The 21,616-nt window shown below is 42.4% G+C and overlaps 1 protein-coding gene across 1 annotated transcript in view; it reads right to left on the reverse strand.

Moving 5' to 3' along the window:
- The window catches only part of LOC106582105 (vang-like protein 1), a 52,080-nt gene extending 30,464 nt beyond the window's left edge, over positions 1-21,616 (reverse strand). Inside the window, exons 1-3 of the mRNA XM_014164851.2 lie at positions 21,498-21,616; positions 4,282-4,526; positions 3,682-3,856 (exon numbers count right to left, since the gene is read on the reverse strand). Of these exons, the coding sequence (XP_014020326.2) occupies positions 3,682-3,856; positions 4,282-4,334 (228 nt within the window). The 5' untranslated portion in view covers positions 4,335-4,526; positions 21,498-21,616. The remainder of the gene's footprint in view (positions 1-3,681; positions 3,857-4,281; positions 4,527-21,497) is intronic.

Genomic DNA, 21,616 nt, shown 5'->3' on the forward strand with positions numbered 1-21,616 from the left:
ATCTGTTGGTCACAGATACCTTTAAAAAAAAAGTAGGGGTGTGGATCAGTAATCTAGTCAGTATCTGGTGACCACCATTTGCCTAATTGAAGTGGTCCCATGTGGCTCAGTTGATAGAGCATGGTACTTGCAATGCCAGGTTTGTTGGTTCGATTCCCACAGGGGACCAGTACGAATGAAAATGTGTCACTCTGGATAAGAGCGTCTACTAAATGACTAAAATGTATTGCAACATCTCCTTCGCATAGAGTTGATCAAGCTGTTGATTTTGGCTTGTGGAATGTTGTCCCACTTCAATGGCTGTGCAAAGTTTCTGGATACTAGCGGGAACTGGAACACGCTGTCGTACACATCAATCCAGAGCATCCCAAACATACTCAAAAGGGTGACATGTCTGGTAAGTATGCAGGCCATGGAAGAACTGGGACATTTTCAGATTCCAGGAATTGTGTAGAGATCCCTTGAGACATGGTGCTGTGCATCATCATGCTGAAACATGAGGTGATGGCGGCAGAAGAATGGCACAACTCAGGATCTCGTCACGGTATCTCTGTGCATTCAAATTGCCATTGTTAAAATGCAATTGTGTTCGTTGCCCGTAGCTTGCCTGCCCATACCATATCCCCATCACCACCATGGGGCACTCTGTTCACAACGTTGACAACAGCAAACGACGCCAAACTGCAGTCAGTTCAAGATCACGGTGAGGATGATGAGCACGCAGATGAGCTTCCCTGAGACGGTTTTCTGGCAGTTTGTGAAGAAATTCTTCAGGTGTCCCGGTGGCTGGTCTCATACGATCCCGCAGGCGAAGAAGCCGGATGTGGTGGTCCTGGGCTGCCGTGGTTACACGTGGTTTATTTTGTTTTGTTTTAGGCCACATCAATTATTATTATTATTATTATTATTATTATTATTATTATTATTATTATTATTATTGTGTGTGAAATTAGTTTCAATATAGTTTAGGTGTAGTTTGGACGGGCCAGCAACTGTTGTTTTGCAGTCAGAAAATACGCTATCTTATTATTTTAGTATTTACAGTCCATGTGCTTCTGCATCAATCAATACATTTTCTCATTTGGTGTCCTGAGGAATCTTATAACCCATTTTACCATAATACATGCATTCATTAAGCAATTTATTATGGAATATTTATACAATTGAAATATCAACGGTCAGAATGACCATCATCGCCAGTCTAGTAGTTAGGAAATTCTGGCGCTGTGTTAATCAACCTACTAGATCATATAACTCTGTCCCGTCTGATGTCTCCCATTGTTACATACATCATCTTAATGTGCTCTCACTCTTCTCCATGTTAAAGATCAGTGAACACAGCCTATATATTACCTAACATCTCTTAAAGCATGGTACATATAACTAATGAGCCTCTGTGTAGCAATGGTAGAGCAAATGCAGGCTAAAAGCTCTTCATTTACACTCTGTGGCTTAATCCCACAGATGAACTCAAAACTAATCAGAATGTACCATGTTATACAGACCAAAAGGCAGAGAAGGAGAGAAGAGGGGGGCAGAGAAGGACAGAGACAGAATAAGTGAGACAGACACGGTATAGATAGACACAGAGAAGGAAAGCAAGAACGATGGAGACAATTAAAGGAGAGATAGAGAGAAAGAAAGGAGAGAGAGAGAAAGAGGGAATGAGGGAATGAGCGAGGGAGAGGGAATGAAAGCGAAAGAGAGGGAAAGAGAAAAAAAATAAAGATGGGTGGTGTTTGATGCTTGCTTGTCAGCCCTCTCCTCTGGTGGAGAGTGAATATAGATAATATTCAGAGCCCTGGTTAGGCCTGTTACACACTATAATACGACACTAAACACAACAACACACACTAACACTGACTGACTAACAGGCTTCGCTTTGCTCACAGACACATACAGTAACCTACTGACCCAACACACAAAAGAGCTTTAAATGGTATGACTGGATATTATTCTGACACGTGTGTGTGTGTGTGTGTGTTGTGTGTTTCACATGGGTGTACTGGGCAAAAGAACAATGACATTCAGTGGCACACAAAGGAACCTCAATGGTATGGTTAGAGGTTTGTCTGACATTTGTACTGTTTATGTTTGCGAGGCCAAAAGGACAAAAGAGCAAAGACATTCCCAATTTTATTTGCTTCCACTACTTCCAAAAGCCTCAGCCCTGCATCATGTGACCCACTGCCAGGTGAAGTAGAGTAGCAGGCTTGTTAGAGAGGCCAATGCCAACCCCATAGCCTTCAGGCACAACACAACAGTACCATGACACAGAACACAGCCTCATGACATTCTTCTCACCCGTCCGACATTCACTGTTGGCAACCTCTATGAATCACACACAGAGACACTGACAGTACACACTACTCACAGACACAGGCAAGCGCACGCACACACACATCCTTACATCATAGGCATGCATGGATTATCCATATCAGCTTTCCTTAGAGTGGTGTTTGGCTGCATGCTAAGGCTAATCTCAGCCTACAGTATGAATTCCTCTGTGCCAGATTATATTAGCATCAGCCGTATCCATTTGAAAGAGCAGTGCTCTTAAGGCAGTGGCGGGGATGGGTGGATGCCATTTGGAAGCACTGCACTGTAATGGTAATGTGATATGATTACAGATGACCTTTTACACTAGTTGGTAGACAGTGGCTGAACAACATTGCAGACAATGGGTCTGTAAACCACAAGCTTACAACGACACCACAATGTGGAATGTTTGCAGCACGCTAGGATGAGTCAAACATCCAAATACAAAGAGACATGGAATGAGACAGACGACTAGACAGAGACACGGTTTGTAGCTGTATAAAATGTAAGCAGTTCTTCAGTAATGCAGCTGAGATGTAGCTGGTACTGCACTACTTGCTGCATAGACCATTCATGCACGTGCAGGCTCATCAATGCTTTATGCATCCACACACACACTTCATGCAGGACCTTCCACATACAAAGTCAAGTAGGTCAGAGCCCAGGGCACAAGACAGAGTATACTCCTCCTAACATAACTATCACCATTTCCCTCTTTATCTCTCCCTCCCTCTCTCTCTGCAGCAGTCTCCTTCACTTGATCCATCTCCCTCTATAGCCAGTCTCTAGCCTTCTGACCCTAGCTTCATTAGCCCAGAGCTAAATCTCAACCCCATTGTCAGAGCATCTAAATCATAGGCTTGCTTCCAGATAACCATATGTGGATTTAAAATCACCACTTGGATTTAAATCAAGACACATTTTGACCCACATACAGAATGATTACACATAGAACCACATTACTACACACACACAGCACAGAACCCCCACACACACACACACACACACACACACACACACACACACACACACACACACACACAAAGAATGGGAAGTATAGTTCGCACAGGCCAAGGGGAGATTTGCAAATCCTCTGACCTATTTGGCCCCTAGTCACCATGGTGATTATGACCCTGTCACTATGGTGATTATGATAGGCCCAGCTGTTTGAGTTTAAAACAGCATGGTGTGCAACTCAGCTGGTTCCCTGCTTGACTCTGCGAGAAGGAGATTTGTTGGGAGATGGCTTCTGTACAGGGTTCCTGTAAGCAAGTGCTGTACTGTACAGTATAGTTATGTAGGGCTTTTTGAATCTTTCAGGCATGGTTTGTGTGAGTTTTGATTTGTTGGGTTGGAGCTTACCTGGAGGCTTGGAGCCTCGTCTCCAGTCACGGAGGTGGGGACTTCTAGCAGGGGCTCACTGTTGTGGTTGGGGGAGGCCTGAGTGGGCCCATAGGGGCTGTTGATGATTACAGACCTCTCTGACCGGCTGCTGTCCTTACTGCTGAGCTTACGCCGCTCACGCCGACTCTGCTCCCTATACACACACAGAATATGGCAACGAACAAGTGGATGAGGGAGGAGAGCCCAATCCCTCCTAATTAGTCTCTCACACTCCCTCTCTCATTTACAGAACAAGTTAGAGTGAGTCAGTGAAATAGGTTAAAGGCAGTCAGCTGTGAGAACCCTACTCCATGAGCTTTACCCATCACTCATCTCTCTCTCCCTCTTTTTTAAAACATCTGACATGAGGCTAGGCTTAAATTCAAAAGTAACACACAGTGGGGACAAACAGCATTCAGTTGCTCTGTGGCAGATATAGACATAAGCATCTCCCTGATGGTGCAGACAGGCCTGGATCTGAACACACTCATTGGCAACATGTGTGTGTGAGTGTGTGTGTGTGTGTGTGTGTGTGAGCGGAGAGAGAAGACAGAGAGAGGAAGTCAGCTGAGCTCTTACCTAGGTCTGTTGGATCTGTTGGAGTAGCCAGAGTGGGTGGACTCGGTGTCCATGGTAACGCTGTTCAGAACCAGCGATTGGCCAGGTGTCTGAGGAGGGTGCCTGGGTGTGATGCAGGAGGGTGATGGTTGTCTGATCCAGGAAGAGATGGGGTTAACTAACTAAACAGACTGGCAGCAGACTGAAGACGTCAGGGACCTATGTTGACAACAACCCTGTAGAGGTCCTTTAGTTGACACATTGACCTGTGAGAGAAAGAGAGCGGGAGAGAGCAGAGAGAGAGAAAGAGAGGTCTGTCATCAATTAAAAAAAAAATACAGCTGAATTCTGTGCTTGCTATCAGAGGCCAATTCACAAAATTCACCACAGGTAAAGCTTAATGGAAGGCAAATGTAGGAGTTAAGTGCCAGCCTGTATCTGTTGAGACTTAGAGGCTAGCATGTTACAGTGATAGACAATAAGAGAAGTATTCTCCAGTTCATTGTTATTAAAGCTATAAATAGGTGATGTGAGGAGTACGGTAGAGGATGACAGACAGGATGATTTGTAACCCAATCCCATCATCATTGGGGATGGTATTTAACAACACAGTGGCCTCCATCATTCTTTAATGGAAGAAGTTTGGAACCGCCAAGACTCATTCTAGAGCTGGCCGCCCGGCCAAACTGAGCAATCAGGGGAGAAGGACCTTGTTCAGGGAGGTGACCAAGAACCTGATGGTCACTATGACCGAGTGGAGATGGGAGAACCTTCCAGAAGGACAACCATCTCTGCAGCACTCCACCAATCAGGCCTTTATGGTAGAGTGGCCAGACGGAAGCCACTCCTCATTAAAAGGCACATGACAGCCTGCTTGGAGTTTGCCAAAAGGACTCTGACCATGAGAAACAAGATTCTCTGGTTTGATGAAATCAAGATTGAACTCTTTGGCCTGAATGCCAAGCATCATGTCTGGAGGAAACCTGGCACCATCCCTATGGTGAAGCATGGTGGTGGCAGCATCATGCTGTGGGGGGTGTTTTTCAGCGGCAGGGACTGGGAGACTAGTCAGGAACGAGGGAAAGATAAACGGAGCAAAGTACTTGAGAGATCCTTGATGAAACCTGCTCCAGAGTGCTCAGGACCTCAGACTGGGGTGAAGGTTCACCATTCCAACAGGACAAGTCTCTGAATGTCCTTAAGTGGCCCAGCCACAGCCCGGACTTGAACCTGATCAAACATCTCTGGAAAGACCTGAAAATAGCAGTGCAGCGACGCTCCCCATCCAACTTGACAGAGCTTGAGAGCATCTGCAGAGAAGAATGGGAGAAACTCCCCAAATACATGTATGCCAAGCTTGTAGAGCCATACCCAAGAAGACTCGAGCCTGTAATCGCTGCTTCAACAAAGTACTGAGTAAAGGGTCTGAATACTTATGTAAACGTGATATTTCAGTTTTGGTATTTTTGATACATTTGATAAAATGTCAAAAAATATATGTTTTTGCTTTGTCATTATGGGGTACTGTGTAGATTGATGAAGAAAATAAATTTTTAATCAATTTTAAAATAAGGCTGTAACGTAACAAAATGTTGAAAAAGTCAAGGGGTCTGAATACTTTCCGAATGCACTGTACATCAGGTCATCACATCATAGACTAGACAGATTGATCCTCTATGATGAGTCTTACACACACTACCGTTCAAAAGTTTGGGGTCACTTCGAAATTTACTTGTTTTTTTAAAGAAAAGCAAAAATTTTATCCATTAAAATAGCAAATTGATCAGAAATACAACATTAACAATGTCTCCACTGTAAATGACTATTGTAGCTGGAAACAGCTGATTTTTTTATGGAATATCTACATAGGCGTTCAGAGGCCCATTATCAGCAACCATCACTCCTGTGTTCCAATGGCACGTTGTGTTAGTTAATCCAAGTTTATAATAAAATTTAAATAAAAAAAAAAACACACTAATTGATCATTAGAAAACCCTTTTGCAATTATGTTAGCACAGCTGAAAACTGTTGTTCTGATTAAAGAAGCAATAAAACTGGCCTTCTTTAGACTAGTTGAATATCTGGAGCATCAACATTTGTGGGTTCGATTACAGGCTCAAAATGTCCAGAAACAAAGAACTTTCTTCTGAAACTCGTCAGTCTATTCTTGTTCTGAGAAATAAAGGCTATTCCATGCGAGAAGTTGCCAACTGAAGATCTCGTTCAACGCTGTGTACTACTCTTTCAAAAACAAGGACATTTCTAAGTGACCCCAAACTTTTGAACGGTAGTGTACATATCACAAACACACATACAGCGCATGAGAACATGGTTGCGGGCAGGATATAGAACAGTCAACAGGCTCAGCATGCTGCAGACATACTGTAACTGTCTATGTGTATGTGTTTGAGTGTGAGTCTCTGAGCATGTCTTGCCCCTTCTTTCTCACTCCTCAAAACTGGAGGCAGCAGCCACTTACTATAACCCTCCAACCCCCTTCCCCCAGCTCTGGTGTGATTCATGCACCAGACAGAGGTCTTTAGTCTTCACACCCCGTCATGTGTGACTCTTCATCTCTACTGGAACTATCTGTCCCCATGCAGCTGCCCCGACAACTCCCTGCCAATCACCTCCACTCGTCTCAGAATTATGCAAATATCACTATGCTTATAAATTATCTCCCTGACCAGTGGTACACATTATCACCCAAATAGCACACTCAGCAAATTAGCATGCAAATCCACAGTGTTTATGGTGATTCCTCGATGTGTGGATATCTGTTCTCGGTTCCTTGAGTAACACAGTGAATATGATATATTATATCATGACTATTGTATGGGATGCAATGCCAAGCCCACCGTCCAGCTCAATAAATCATATTGAAGAATGAAGTGTTACCCATGTTTTTAGCATGTGGCTAGCTGAGGAATGTAAGGACTCCAGGTATATGATACAGTGAATGCAGCTGAAAGCATCTGCAGTATCTGTCTGTAATCTAAGAATAATGAGGGTTTCTACTTTCTAAATAAAAACACAAGCACACCAGAAATGCTCTGGGAAATGCATGAGTGAGTCAAAAAAGGTGAGGGACGACTCACATGCACACATAAACACCCCCCTCTGGGGCTAACTTTAATCCAGAATCAAATTTTAACAGCGGGGTGAAGGAGAGAGAGCACCCAGAATGGAAGTGTCTACTGTTGCCTTGGTAACAATGGAAGCATAAGGCTCCCTGTGGTTGCAATAATCATTATGTGCAATTGACATTACATGCAGCATTCAATTCTGTCATACACCACATCATGGTTTCATAAATGATTTGTTTATCCAAACGTTTGGTAATTGTAACAGACAATGCTGGCTGTACAATTTAGCTAGCTAGCAAGCTAGCGGTTCATGTTGGACATTTCCAGTTGAAACCAGAGTATGTATGTGAGTGGAGCGTGCCCAATTTGACTGGAGCGCGGAGCGAGTTTCCCAAAGGCTGGAGCGTTGGCCTTCTCGTCCACTCCAAATCAAGGTGACTCACAAAGATGAGGAGCAAGAGGAATGCGGTGATTTAGTGTCCACAACTAAGGAATCTGAAAAGACATGTATCCTGAAAGCATGATGGTGTACTACGTGCACATGTTAACAGAAAGGAACAAGGTGGGTAGATACACTTATTTATTTGTCATTGTAGCAAAGTATTTATAAACAAAAAAATCTGATCTCTTAAAATTTGTTCATTTTCGTTCTATTATTTATACAATAGCCTATCATTGATTTTGTCCCAATAGGCCTGACATATTACCTCTTTCAAGGAGATTTCTGTTTTGATAGGGTTATTGTGCCTAATAACTTTAGTCCTACCTATAGAAAAAAATAACTCTGCATCCCTGCCCAGCCTGGCAAAAGTGGCCCAGAGGATGTTTAGCATCCCCAGAAGCGCTGCAAGCTCAGAGAGGGAACTGAATTCTCCACTGCTGGCCTGCTCTCCAGACACCATCGCATGAGTCTGAACCCACAGACTCTGGACAAACTCTAAAAGTGAATTCAAAAAGGCACTGTAGACTGAGTCTAATAAGGCATTTTTAGTTTCATTTTTATTTAATTCTAAGTAAGTCACAGTTGAAGTCAGAAGTTTACATACATTTAGGTTGGAGTCATTTAAAACTCGGTTTTCAACCACTCCACAAATTTCTTGTTAACAAACTATAGTTTTGGCAAGTTGGTTAGGACATCTACTTTGTGCATGACAAAAGTAATTTTTCCAACAATTGTTTACAGAGATTATTTCACTGTATCACAATTCCAGTGGGTCAGAAGTTTACATACACTAAGTTGACTGTGCCATTAAGCAGCTTGGAAAATTTCAGAAAATGATGTCATGGCTTTAGAAGCTTCTGATAGGAAAATTGACACCATAAAAAAGCCAGACTACGGTTTGCAACAGCACAAAGATCGTACTTTTTGGAGAAATGTCCCCTGGTCTGAGGAAACAAAAATAGAACTGTTTGGCCATAATGACCATCATTATGTTTGGAGGAAAAAGGGGGCGGCTTGCAAGCCGAAAAACACCATCCCAACTGTGAAGCACGGGGGTGGCAGCATGTTGTGGGGGTGCTTTGCTGCAGGAGGGACTGGTGCATGAGCCTTGAAAATTATATGGATATATTGAAGCAACATCTCAAGACATCAGTCAGGAAGTTAAAGCTTGGTCGCAAATGGGTCTTCCAAATGGACAATTACCCCAAGCATACTTCCAAAGTTGGGGCAAAATGGCTTAAGAACAACAAAGTCAAAATACTGGAGTGGCCATCACAAAGCCCTGACCTGAAGCCTATAGAAAATTTGTGGGCAGAACTGAAAAAGCCTGTGCGAGCAAGGAGGCCTACAAACCTGACTCAGTTACACCAGCTCTGTCAGGAGGAATGGGCCACAATTCACCCAACTTATTGTGGGAAGCTTGTGGAAGGCTACCCAAAATGCTTGACCCAAGTTAAACAATTTAAAGGCAATGCTACCAAATACTAATTGAGTGTATGTAAACTTATGACCCACTGGGAATGTGATGAAAGAAATTAAAGCTGAAATAAATAATTCTCTACTATTATTCTGACATTTCACATTCTTAAACTAAAAGTGGTGATCCTAACTGACCTAAGACAGGGAATTTTTACTAGGATTAAATGTCAGGAATTGTGGAAAACTGAGTTTAAATGTATTTGGCTAAGATGTATGTAAACTTCCGACTTCAACTGTGTATGCGCAACTTATACCATAATAATTTAATAGAACAAAATGCTGTTTAAATGCTGAGCGCTTAATGTTCCTGCCAGCCTAGTGTGTCACACTTTCAAATGCTTCACAATTTACAGTATTTCTTTTTAGGCTATAGCCTTGAAATAATAGAGCCTAAATAAGTCATTTTCGTTCCATCTCTGGCTCCTGAACTATTTAGAGAGTGTTTATATGCTGTTTAATACGACATGGAGTTTATTTGAAATGATGAGCGCTTCTTACGTTGTTTACTAAAGTACTTTTCATTAAAATCATATGGCTTGGTTTCAATACCAAATGGTAGGTCCGGGTAGTCACAAAAATATGGGTGTTGGTTAAATGGCGATTTTAATGAATAACTAGCTAACCAACAACTGTAACTATGTATTTGAGAGACAAGTACTCATTGTGCAACTTTATTTATGTAAGGCCTCGTGAGTGGCGCAGCTATCTAAGGCACTACTACAGACCTGGGTTCAATCCCAGGCTGTGTCACAGCCGTCCGTGCTCGGGAGACCCATGAGGCGGCACACTATTAGCCCAGCATCGTCCGGGTTAGACGAGGGTATGGTCAGCCGAGATTCCCTTGTCCCATCGCACTCTAGCGACTCCTTGTTTTGGGCCGGGCGCCTGCAAGCTGACTTTGGTCGCCATTTTCCTCCGACACATTGGTGCAGCTAGCTTCCGGGTTAAGTGAGCAGGGTCAAGAAGCAGTGCGGTTTGGCAGGGTCCTGTTTTGGAGGATGCATGGCTCTCGACCTTCACCTCTCCTGAGTCCGTAGGGGAATTGCAGCGATGGGATAAGACTAACTACCAATTGGATATCACAAAATTGGGGAGAAAAAAAAAGTACCAAAAAATAAATAAACAAAAAATAAAACAAATATATACTTTATGCATTAAATATATATTGTAGACTAAATATAGTTGTAGTTAAAATCTATAGATGTGCACACGTCAGTTTTGTTGCCAAACAACCAATCCGTCTTTTCTGCTCACTGATTGGACATTGCATACAGTCAGTTGCTTGAAATAGGAATGAATTCCATCTTGTGCGATGAAATGCAACTAGGTTGCAGGCAAGTTTTTGGGGGTGACACGGAGCAACATAGATTGCGTCCAGATTGTCTCTCTGACAACGTCACACGAAGCAAAGAGAGAAAGAGCAGAGGAAGGCACATTGAATGCAATGAATCATAGGCTTAAGAGTACCTTCTCATATTCATCACTCACATCATCCCCTTTCTCTCTCTCTCACACACACACAACACAAATATGAGGCTTTAACCCCTGGAGTGCTGATGTCCCCACGTGTGTGTGTGCAGTGGTATGTGCGGCAGCCCTCTCCCTCGGAGCAGTCATCCGAGTTGCAAACATAGAGACATAGCCAACCAGGTCATGTGGATAATCACAGCCTATGGGCAAGACAAACTATCAGTTTCAAACCAACACATTAAACACTGAACATGAATACAGCCTATTGAAATAACAATGTGTGTGACAACTGGCGGGGGGAGGACTGGTCTAACTGGAGGTGTCAAAACAAATTCACCCCCCTACCTAACATAAAACACATTTTTACATGACCCTCCCCTTGTACTGTCAAATCCTCCCCCCTCATAGAATAAAAAAAGATAACCACCACAAATAACAATAACAACCCTGTCTTTATAAACGTGGATGTTGACTTGACACTTCAGCATGTTTTTGTGGCACAGTCGATGCCACACAGGGCTATGGGCCAGGAGGTCGAGGGTTCGCCGACCACGACAGACTAGCTCACTCTCCCTGCCTGTCTCATTACCTCACAATCAGAGCCAGTTGCAGACAATGATCACCTAGGGGAATCACATTTTCATGTCATATTTATATAAAATATATGCCATTATTTTCCCCTAACAGGTTTTTCTGCCAATGCACCACACACAACCAATAAGCAATACATTACTGCATACCGATACCCCATAATTACAAAGTCAAAACATAATTTTAGAAATGTTTGAAAATGTATTGAAAATGAAATACAGATATCTAATTTACATAAGTATTCACACCCCTGACTCAATACTTTGTAGAAGCATCTTTGGCAGCGATTACAGCTGTCGTTCTGGGCAAGTCTCTAAGAGCTTTCCACACCTGGATCATGCAACATTTTCCCATTATTCTTTAAGCTCTGTCAAAGTGGTTGTTGATCATTCCTAGACAACCATTTTCAGGTCTTGCCATAGATTTAAGTCAAAACTGTAACTCGGCCACTCAGGAACTACAGTGTAGATGTGGCCTTGTGTTTTAGCTTATTGTCCTGCTGAAAGGTGAATTCATCTCCCAGTGTCTGGTGGAAAACAGTTTGAACCAGGTTTTGAGCGTTCAGCAGCCAACAAGTGCTCAGCATGTGGGAACTCCTTCAAGACTGTTGGAAAAGCCTTCCAGGTGAAGCTGGTTGAGGGAATGCCAAGTGTGTGCAAAGCTGTCATCAAGGCAAACTTTGAAGAATTTCTTTAACACTTTTTTGGTTACTACATGATTCCATGTGTGTTATTTCATAGTTTTGAGGTCTTCACTATTATTCTACAATGTAGAAAATAGTAAAAATAAAGAAAAACCCTGGAATGAGTAGGTGTGTCTAAACTTTTGACTGGTACTGTATACTAAATAATATGTGTGTGAAATTTGCTTTGATTTAGAATGGACCATTATCATGGGAAAAATACATATCATCTATGCACTTAAATAGCGAATGGAGGACATTTTTCCCGTGGTTCATTTTCATGCCAGCCAAGTAAGCTATACTCCTGTTTTAAAGATAAACAATGTGATTAATATTAGGAAAGATGAGAAATAAATATAGTAGGCATAGCGTCCTCTTTTTAGTAGAGGCCATCACTGTTTTTTCGCCTATTGCATAGGGCTCTCATAAAGTGTTTGATTCGATTTTCGATTACATTTGCACTGATGTCTGAGTGATTAGAGGGACAATAGAGTGCTGAGTACCAGGCATTTAGCAAGTTTGGTAGGCTACTAATGACCATCAGCAGCATCAGAGCTTGGAGAAGTCTAATTACACGTGGAATTTGACTGCCTTCATGACCACAGGAGTGGCGGTAATACAGTCACCGCAACAGCTCTAATAGTGACTGGTTGTGTTTATGCCACACATAAAAAGGTAACACATTTAAAAGTTAAATGACAAATATTTAAACTGTATTGATGCGTTACGTAAAGGAGTCAGAAGGCACGTTATGTTTTCCTGAATAACTGGGCCTGCTGGGAGCATAGGCCTATATGGTTACACTATATAGGACATCTTGGGAGAATGATGAACGACAACAGATCAGCACAGAAGTACCAGAAGTAAAAATACTGCCAAACTGTCCTGTGTCTTTCTAGACCTTATAATCTGTCGAGAGTAGACCCACAACTGATCCAAATAGAATGAAACATTCAAATAACGGGGCTTTTGCGCCATTATTCAAATGACATTTCACTGCCGTTTACAGCCTAGAGTAGAATTGTACTCAATTGTGCTCACTAGAAAACAAGTGAACTGTATAACTTATTTTTTATTTAAGGAAGACAAAGTCAGAAAAAATATAAATATCATAATACATTTTTTTTTAAAGTTGTACCCCTTGTAATAATACTAAGTAACCTTTGTACAACACCTAGCCACCTCACCAAGAGATTTTAGCCTTTTGCTATTGTAGTGAACGGTGGGGCAGTGAATACAACTCGGGTTGCTGGTGTGAAAGACAACTACTCTACGCATTGTTGCAGTAGAGTTATCCCACCTTTTGGGAATTGTAATGTCTCTCATATAGCGAGGCTTGCTACACCGCCCTCTCCGTACTTGAAGGCACGTCCCGGTCCTTCAACTCCCTAACACATCAGAGCCGTACCCTCTGATGGCTACATGTCCCCCATCCCACTTCTGACACCAATGTAGCAAATGGCAGGACAAGGAAGTGAAACTGGGTCACTGGCGTGAAAAGGCAAACACCCTATGCATTGTGCCAATAGGGTTAACACACTTGGTAGGAATAGTATCATTACATTTTGGTCATCTAGCAGCCGCACTTATCCAGAGCGATTTACAGGAACAATATTATGGTTAACTGCCTTGCTCAAGGGCAAATCTATAGATTTTTCACCTAGTCGGCTCAGGTATTCGAACCAGCGACTATAGGTTACTGGCCCAACACTCTTAACTGCTAGGCTATCTGCCGCCCTCATCCTGGCTCATATAGCGAGGATTATGACATTATAATGATTTTGGAATTACAGTCACTAGGATTTGAGTCCCAGTCAGGGTACCTCCCTAATCTACTATATTGGTGTCAGAAAGCACCATTGAAAACATGTGCCAGCCAAGTTTTAGTCCAGTACATTTGTGTTAGGTTAGCGGTGTTTCAGTAAGGTTTCTGTAGTGCACATGTGATGGCAAAGAATGCAAAACAAATGTGCACCCGAGTGAAACAAATCATCATAATATCATTCTGCCAGGTAGGCCTACTTTGCAGTGACATTTTAATTGGGAAGGTTTGAGGAAAAACTTTGAAAATGACTGTTGTTTCAGCATGCAGCAAGGATTTTAGAGCCGATAGGCTTTATTATGTATATAAGAAGTGTTTACTTCAGGTTGATTACTAGCATATATTGAGTTGCAATGTCCCAGAAATTTAAATGTCCAAATCAACTTAAAAGTACCTACAAAATGAGTTTTGCAGCAGAAGGAAGGCTACAGATACATTTTTTCCTTTTACTGTTTGCAATTCACAAATGATTATTTTGATTTCCATGATTCACCGCGATTTAGCTGAACCTCATCTACTACAATGGCAAAGCATACCATTCAATTTGTCAAAAACATTAAAAAATAATAACTAGATGTTGGAACATTGCTGCGGAGACTTGCTTCCATTCAGCGACAAGAGCATTAGTGAGGTCGGGCACTGACGTTAGGTGATTAGGCCTGGCTCACAGTCGGCGTTCCAATTCATCCCAAAGGTGTTTCATGGGGATTGAGGTCAGGGCTTTGTGCAGGCCAGTCAAGTTCTTCCACACCAATCTCAACAAACCATTTCTGTATGGACCTCTTTGTGCATGGGGGCATTGTCAGGCTGAAACAAGAAAGGGCCTTCCCCAAACTGTTGATTCTGCGCTTCTAACTTTGAGGCGTCTAGAATGTCATTGAGCTGTCCCGGAACTAAGGGGCCTAGCCCAAACCATGAAAAACAGCCCCAGACCATTATTCCTCCTCCAAACTTTACAGTTTGCACTATGCATTGGGGCAGGTAGCGTTCTCCTGGCATCCGCCAAACCCAGATTCGTCCGTCGGACGTGATTCATTACTCCAGAGAACGAGCTTCCTCTGCTCCAGAGTCCAATGTGTGCGGCTGCTTGGCCATGGAAACCCATTTCATGAAGCTCCTGACGAACAGTTCTTGTGCTGATGTTGCTTCCAGATGCAGTTTGGAACTCGGTACTGAGTGTTGCAACCGAGGACAGAAGATTTGTACGTGCTATGCGCTTAAGCACTCGGTGGTCCAGTCCTGTGAGCTTTTGTGGCCTACCACTTCACGGCTGAGCCGTTGTTACTCCTAGACGTTTCCACTTCACAGTACCAGCACTTACAGTTGACCAGGGCAGCTCTATCAGGGCAGAAATTTGACGAACTGACTTGTTGAAAAGGTAGCATCCTATGACGGTGCCACGTTGAAAGTCACTGAGCTCTTCAGTAAGGCTTTCAGGGCTCCTGAGTGGCACAGCGGTCTAAGGCACTGCATCTCAGTGCTAGAGGCGTCACTACAGACCCTGGTTCGATTCCAGGCTGTATCACAACCGGCCGTGATTGGGAGTCACATAGGGTGGCGCACAGGTTAGGGTTTGGCCGGGGTAGGCCATCATTGTAAATAAGAATTTGTTCTTAACCGACTTGCCTAGTTAAATAAATTAAACAAAACAAAAAAGGCCATTCTACTGCCAATGTTGCCTATGGAGATTGCATGGCTGTGTGCTTGATTTTTTACACTTGTTAGCAACGGGTGTGGCTGAAATAGCCAAATCCACTAATTTGTAGGGGTGTCCACATACATTTGTATGTATTGTGTATTTGCTATAATTACATTTCTGTATGTGGTTATGGTTCAGTGGACTGGGCAGACATATTCATGAGAACAGAAAGTGAAATGAATGTAATATAAACACTCATTAGGATGTTTATTTAGGATTTGCACTGAGACTCAGGGTCAGTGAGCCAGTGAAGCAAGGTCAGGAGTATAGGCATGTTTATAGCTTCCTCAGAGATGCATTCATCCATACTAATAACAGTAATAGCATGTGTCTTTAAAACTTCTTCAGGATTGGTGGGTCCTCTGCGGGACGGTTGAGCTAACGTAGGCTAATGCGAATAGCATGAGGTTGTAAGTAACAAGAACATTTCCCAGGACATAGACATATCTGATATTGGCAGAAAGCTTAAATTCTTGTTAATCTAACTGCACTGTCCAATTTCCAGTAGCTATTACAGTGAAAGAATACCATGCTATTGTTTGAGGAGAGTGCACAATTTTGAACATGAAAAGTTATTAATAAACAAATTAGGCCCATTTGGGCAGTCCTGATACAACATTTTGAACAGAAATGCAATGGTTCATTGTATCAGTCTAAAACTTTGCACATGCACTGCTGGATTCTCGCGGCCAAAATCTATATTGCACCTAGGATAGAATAATATATTATAGCCTTTTTCTTGCATTTCAAAGATGGTACAAAAAAATACAAAAGAAAGTGTTTTCTTTCTTTGCATTATCTTTTACCAGATCTAATGTGTTATATTATCCTACAAGCTTCAAAGTGTTTCCTTTCAAATGGTACCAAGAATATGCATATCCTTGCTTCAGGGCCTGAGCTACAAGCAGTTAGATTTGGGTATGTCATTTTAGGCAAAAATTGAAAAAAAAGGTGCCGATCCTTAAGAGAAGTGTAAGGGAAAAAATGCCACTCATGAGAGAGACATATACAGTGTAAAATGTCAGTTAGGTCTAGGACTGTGGCGGTCATGACATGTTATCTGCCAATCACTGGCTGACATTTGCTTGACAGTCTCACAGTAACTGACCGTTAATTATCATAAACACATTTAGCATCTCGTGGATTCCACACATAGCCTACAAGCCACTGACGCAGACTATTGGATTTATTAGACTTTTTTTAAGTGTAGACGTTCCATAGTCTACACCATCACAATACATTCATTATGTATTTTAGACAGGTCTAAAGAAACATGATATAAAGAAAATGTAGTCCATTTCAGAAGAACAGAATAGCGTACTCCTTGTCCTTATGTTAGGTCCTGATCTGGCTATATCATATGGCTGTGGGCTACATTAGTTCATTTAACAGGCAAGATTGTCTTAGAATTCCGTGGCATTATATTTTAGTATGAAGAATACAATAATTATTGAACATAACTGAATAAAATAGGATGTTTTCTCCAAAAGATTTCTGAGGGAGTGCACAGATGCACTCGAGGCATTCTCACAGGCTACAATTTTTCATTTGATTTTTGAATACATTTGCATTGATGTCAGAGTGATTAGAGGGACAAGAGTGCTGAGTACCAGGCAGTTAGCAAGTTTGGTAGGCTAATAATGAGCATCAGCAGCATCAGAGCTTGGAGAAGCCCAATTACCGTGACTAAACGGTCACGTGGAATTTGACTGCCATCACAACTTGTGACCGCCGGAGTGGCGGCATTACAGTCACCGTAACCCTCTTCACTCTTTAACCTTTTCCCTACAGATCACTCTCATCTTATGTCATCAGTTACAAGGCCAGGGAATGATGTGATATATGTGTGCGTGTCTGTGTGGACTTAAAAAATGTGTTTATATGTGTGTGTATAATATAATCTCTTTGTACTCATTTGCCCCAGTTGTACAGTCATTTGGCCCATAGACAGGGTAGAGGGGAAGGGAATGTGATCAGAGATGCCAACACATTCAGCTGTATGTAGCCTGCCAGCATGGCATCATCTTGTGTGGCACACATTAACCTAGCCTGCATGGATCCCTGGTTACCATGGCACCCACACTGTGCCCTCCCTCCCCCACCCCTATTAGCCCCCCTCCCCCTCCGAATGCCCTGCCCTGATGGTGGCAAAGTGCCATGCATTTAGCATGTGTTTGTTTGTTTAGCAGTCAAACATATGCCTATACCCACCACCCCATCCTAAACACAAACATATGTACTGTATTCACATGTACAACAAACAAGGTAGATGAAAGAAGACAGAAACACACTTAGTAATAAACAACACAAACTCTAAGATATAAGAACACAGGAAGACATACATGCAAGCACGTGATGAGGTTTAAGTCTGTTGGAAATGAAGTAAATGGTGACAGAGAACCTTTGCAGGGCTATTTATAGAGAAAGCAATCTGGCCATGGACTATAGATAAGCCTATAACAGCTGTTGACTAACAATACTGCAGTGTACAAACACACACACACACACACACACACACGGGGGGCCTTTGGGCAGTGTTGGGACCGAGAAAGAGTTCACACCATGAAGCCAGACATGTCTGACAGTGTGGGTTAACAGTGAGAGCCAAATAAAGCCAGAAGCATAGAACATAACCTTTGAAACATATACAGCTCAGGATACATATGGTTAAATGTAATGCATGTAAACTCAGAAAAAAAAGGAAAACGTCCCCTCACTGTCAACTCCGTTTATTTTCAGCAAACTTAACATGTGTAAATATTTGTATAAACATAAGATTCAACAACTGAGAGAAACTGAACAAGTTCCACAGACATGTAACTAACAGATATTAAATAATGTGACCCTGAATAAAGAGGGGGGGGGGGTCAAACACACACAAGAGAAGAGAGAGTTGATAATGGTCACAAACACCCAGAACCACAAATGTAAAGAGAGAGAAGCGAGCTGACACACTTTTCTGGTACGCAATCCATCCTCCGTGGTTCCAAACCCCTTCATGTGAAATGAAATAGTAGCCCAAGTACAGTGCATCATGATTCAGGAAGAGAGAAGGAAGGCTTGTGAGGCTTGAGAACTAACACTTGTCTGGTTGAATGGCTGACTGGATGTTTCTTAACAGGTAACAGGCTCAGGACATGCCTTTGCTCAATGCCGTTCTGCCGTTGAGCAAGGCAGTTAACCCCCACAACAACTACTCCCCGGGTGACGATGACGTCGATTAACGCAGCCCCCTGCACCCATCTGATTCAGAGGGGTTGGGTTCAATGCGGAAGACACATTTTTGTTAAATGAGAGATTTATCAGGAGAGATAATAAGGTAGATATGTACATGAAGGCAGGGTAAAGTGACTAGACATCAGGATAGATAATAATAAGGTATTTGAGGTAGATATGTACATGAAGGCAGGGTAAAGTGACTAGACATCAGGATAGATAATAATAAGGTACATTTAAAATACACAAGAATGTAGCTATATCCAGGGAGTACCAGTAATAGATCAATGTGCAGAGGTATGAAGTATTTGAGGTAGATATGCACATGAAGGCAGGGTAAAGTGACTAGGCACCAGGATAGATAATAATAAGGTATTTGAGGTAGATATGTACATGAAGGCAGGGTAAAGTGACTAGACATCAGGATAGATAATAATAAGGTATTTGAGGTAGATATGTACATGAAGGCAGGGTAAAGTGACTAGGCATCAGGATAGATAATAATAAGGTACTTTGAGATAAGATATGTACATGAAGCCAGGGTAAAGTGACTAGGCATCAGGATAGATAATAATAAGGTATTTGAGGTAGATATGCACATGAAGGCAGGGTAAAGTGACTAGGCATCAGGATAGATAATAATAAGGTATTTGAGGTAGATATGTACATGAAGGCAGGGTAAAGTGACTAGGCATCAGGATAGATAATAATAAGGTATTTGAGGTAGATATGTACATGAAGGCAGGGTAAAGTGACTAGGCATCAGGATAGATAATAATAAGGTATTTGAGGTAGATATGTACATGAAGGCAGGGTAAAGTGACTAGGCATCAGGATAGATAATAATAATAGTAAAATAAAGAACAGAGTAGCAGCAGCAAATGATGAGTGTAAAAGTGTATGGGTGAGAGTGTGTGTTTGTAAAGTGTATGAATGTATGTTTGTGTTGTCGGTATGCGTGTGTGTGTGTGTTGTCTGTATGGGTTTTGTGTGGGAGTGTTAATGTAGTGTGTGAGTGTGCATATGGTGTGTATATATAGTCTAGTGAGTGATCTTAGGGTCAGTGCATATAGTTTAGGTACCATTAATTGACTATTTAGCAGTCTTATGGATTGGGGGTAGAAGCTGTCTCGGAGCCTGGTTGTCCGAGAGTGGATGCTCTGGTACCGTTTGCCGGACAGTAGCAGAGAGAACAGTCTATGGCTTGGCTGGAGTCTTTGGCAATTTTCAAATCAAATCGTGCCTTTCTCTGACACCGCCTGATATAGAGGTCCTGGACAGCAGGAAGCTCGGCCCCAGTGATGCCTCCCAAAAGAACACACAGTGTAGTAGGCTACCTCATCCATTGATATATCCATTATGAGTGCATGACAGGCAGCCACAAACTCTCCTGCATTGCCAACTGGCAATAAGGGTCTAGAAAAATATATGGGCAAGATAAGGTCTCCAGCAACCTTATTCAATAAACTCAATAATGATACAAACACCTTGTGTGTTTATCACAATGAGAATAATGACAGGAAAGGGCAGGTCCCTTCCAGTGGAGGCTGCTGAGGGCAGGACGGCTCATAATAATGGCTTAAATGGCGTTTATGGAATGGTATCAAACACGTGGTCATGTGTTTGATACCATTCCATTCCAGCCATAATACTCCGTTTCAGCCATTATTATGAACCGATCTCTCCTCAGCAGCCTCCACTGGTCCCTTCAGTATGCAGCATGGCTATACAGGATGGATAAGCATTAGCCAACAACAGTGTAAACCGTGATCATCAACTAGATTCAGCCCGCGGGACGATTTTTCTTGAGCATTGGTCAGGTGGCCGGAACATAAAATAATTAGTAGACTGCAAATTGACCGCAAGAAGCCCGAACATATGTAGTAATTGACTAAAACCTAATCATGTTCCAACCTTGCTTCCGTTTGAATACGATCCCCCGTCTCTCTATTATGCGTGGGAATACTTGATTTGATACAGACTTCCAAAATGTAAATCACTTGGAGCTGCTTTCCTAGTGTTTTTAGTATTTTATGTCCAACAATAAAAATATAACAACAACAATTGTTCCTCAGACAACTTGGGGGGCTAAATAAAACCACGGGCCGCCAGTTGGGGAACCCTGGTGTAAATAGACCTCCTTCAAAAGGGACTATAGCAGGCTCTTCCAGCTGTACAATACTACTACCACCACCAATGGTCAGTAGTGATGAACGGTAAATCTAACCCAACAAACCCGCATCCGATCGATCCACCCACGAGTTCAATTAAAATAGACGACTCTTTAGATATAATGACCACGGTTAATGACTCAAGAAAGCTATAACACGGGCCGAATATCTGTTACACCCGGTAGGCTACAGTTTCAGACAGTCACATGCACCGTCTCTGGTTTCGAGTGTTTCATAAATTACATGCCAGCCCCCATGTCACCGAGGAGTCGGCGAATTTCAAAGGTTACGCAGTTCGGCCTACATTGTGACAAATAACTGCATGCATGAATGTACGGCGTTACATTGTAGCAAGTTACATGAAAAGCAACCATTTATCATAGCAGTGAGAAATATCAACCGCGTCCAATATAAAGTGTACTCAACTCGCAGCAGCGGCACTGAACTTCCCTCTGATCCGGGTTTCGTGCTTCATGCTCCCGTTGTTGAGCCACCGAATACCACTGAATTCCGATGCAAAGCACACATTAATTGGCTACATGACATCTACAATGCGCACATGCATCGCTAATAACTCACCTTTTTATGTTGGCGACATTCCCTCACTTGCGTTTTGTCGTGAAATACAACCTGCTATGCCTACAGCTGGGCACACCTAGGCTGCAAATCCAATTGATCCAGAGGCGGTGCTGCTGCTT

Source organism: Salmo salar, chromosome ssa21 (genome assembly GCF_905237065.1).
Source record: "Salmo salar chromosome ssa21, Ssal_v3.1, whole genome shotgun sequence".
Classification (NCBI taxonomy): domain Eukaryota; kingdom Metazoa; phylum Chordata; class Actinopteri; order Salmoniformes; family Salmonidae; genus Salmo; species Salmo salar.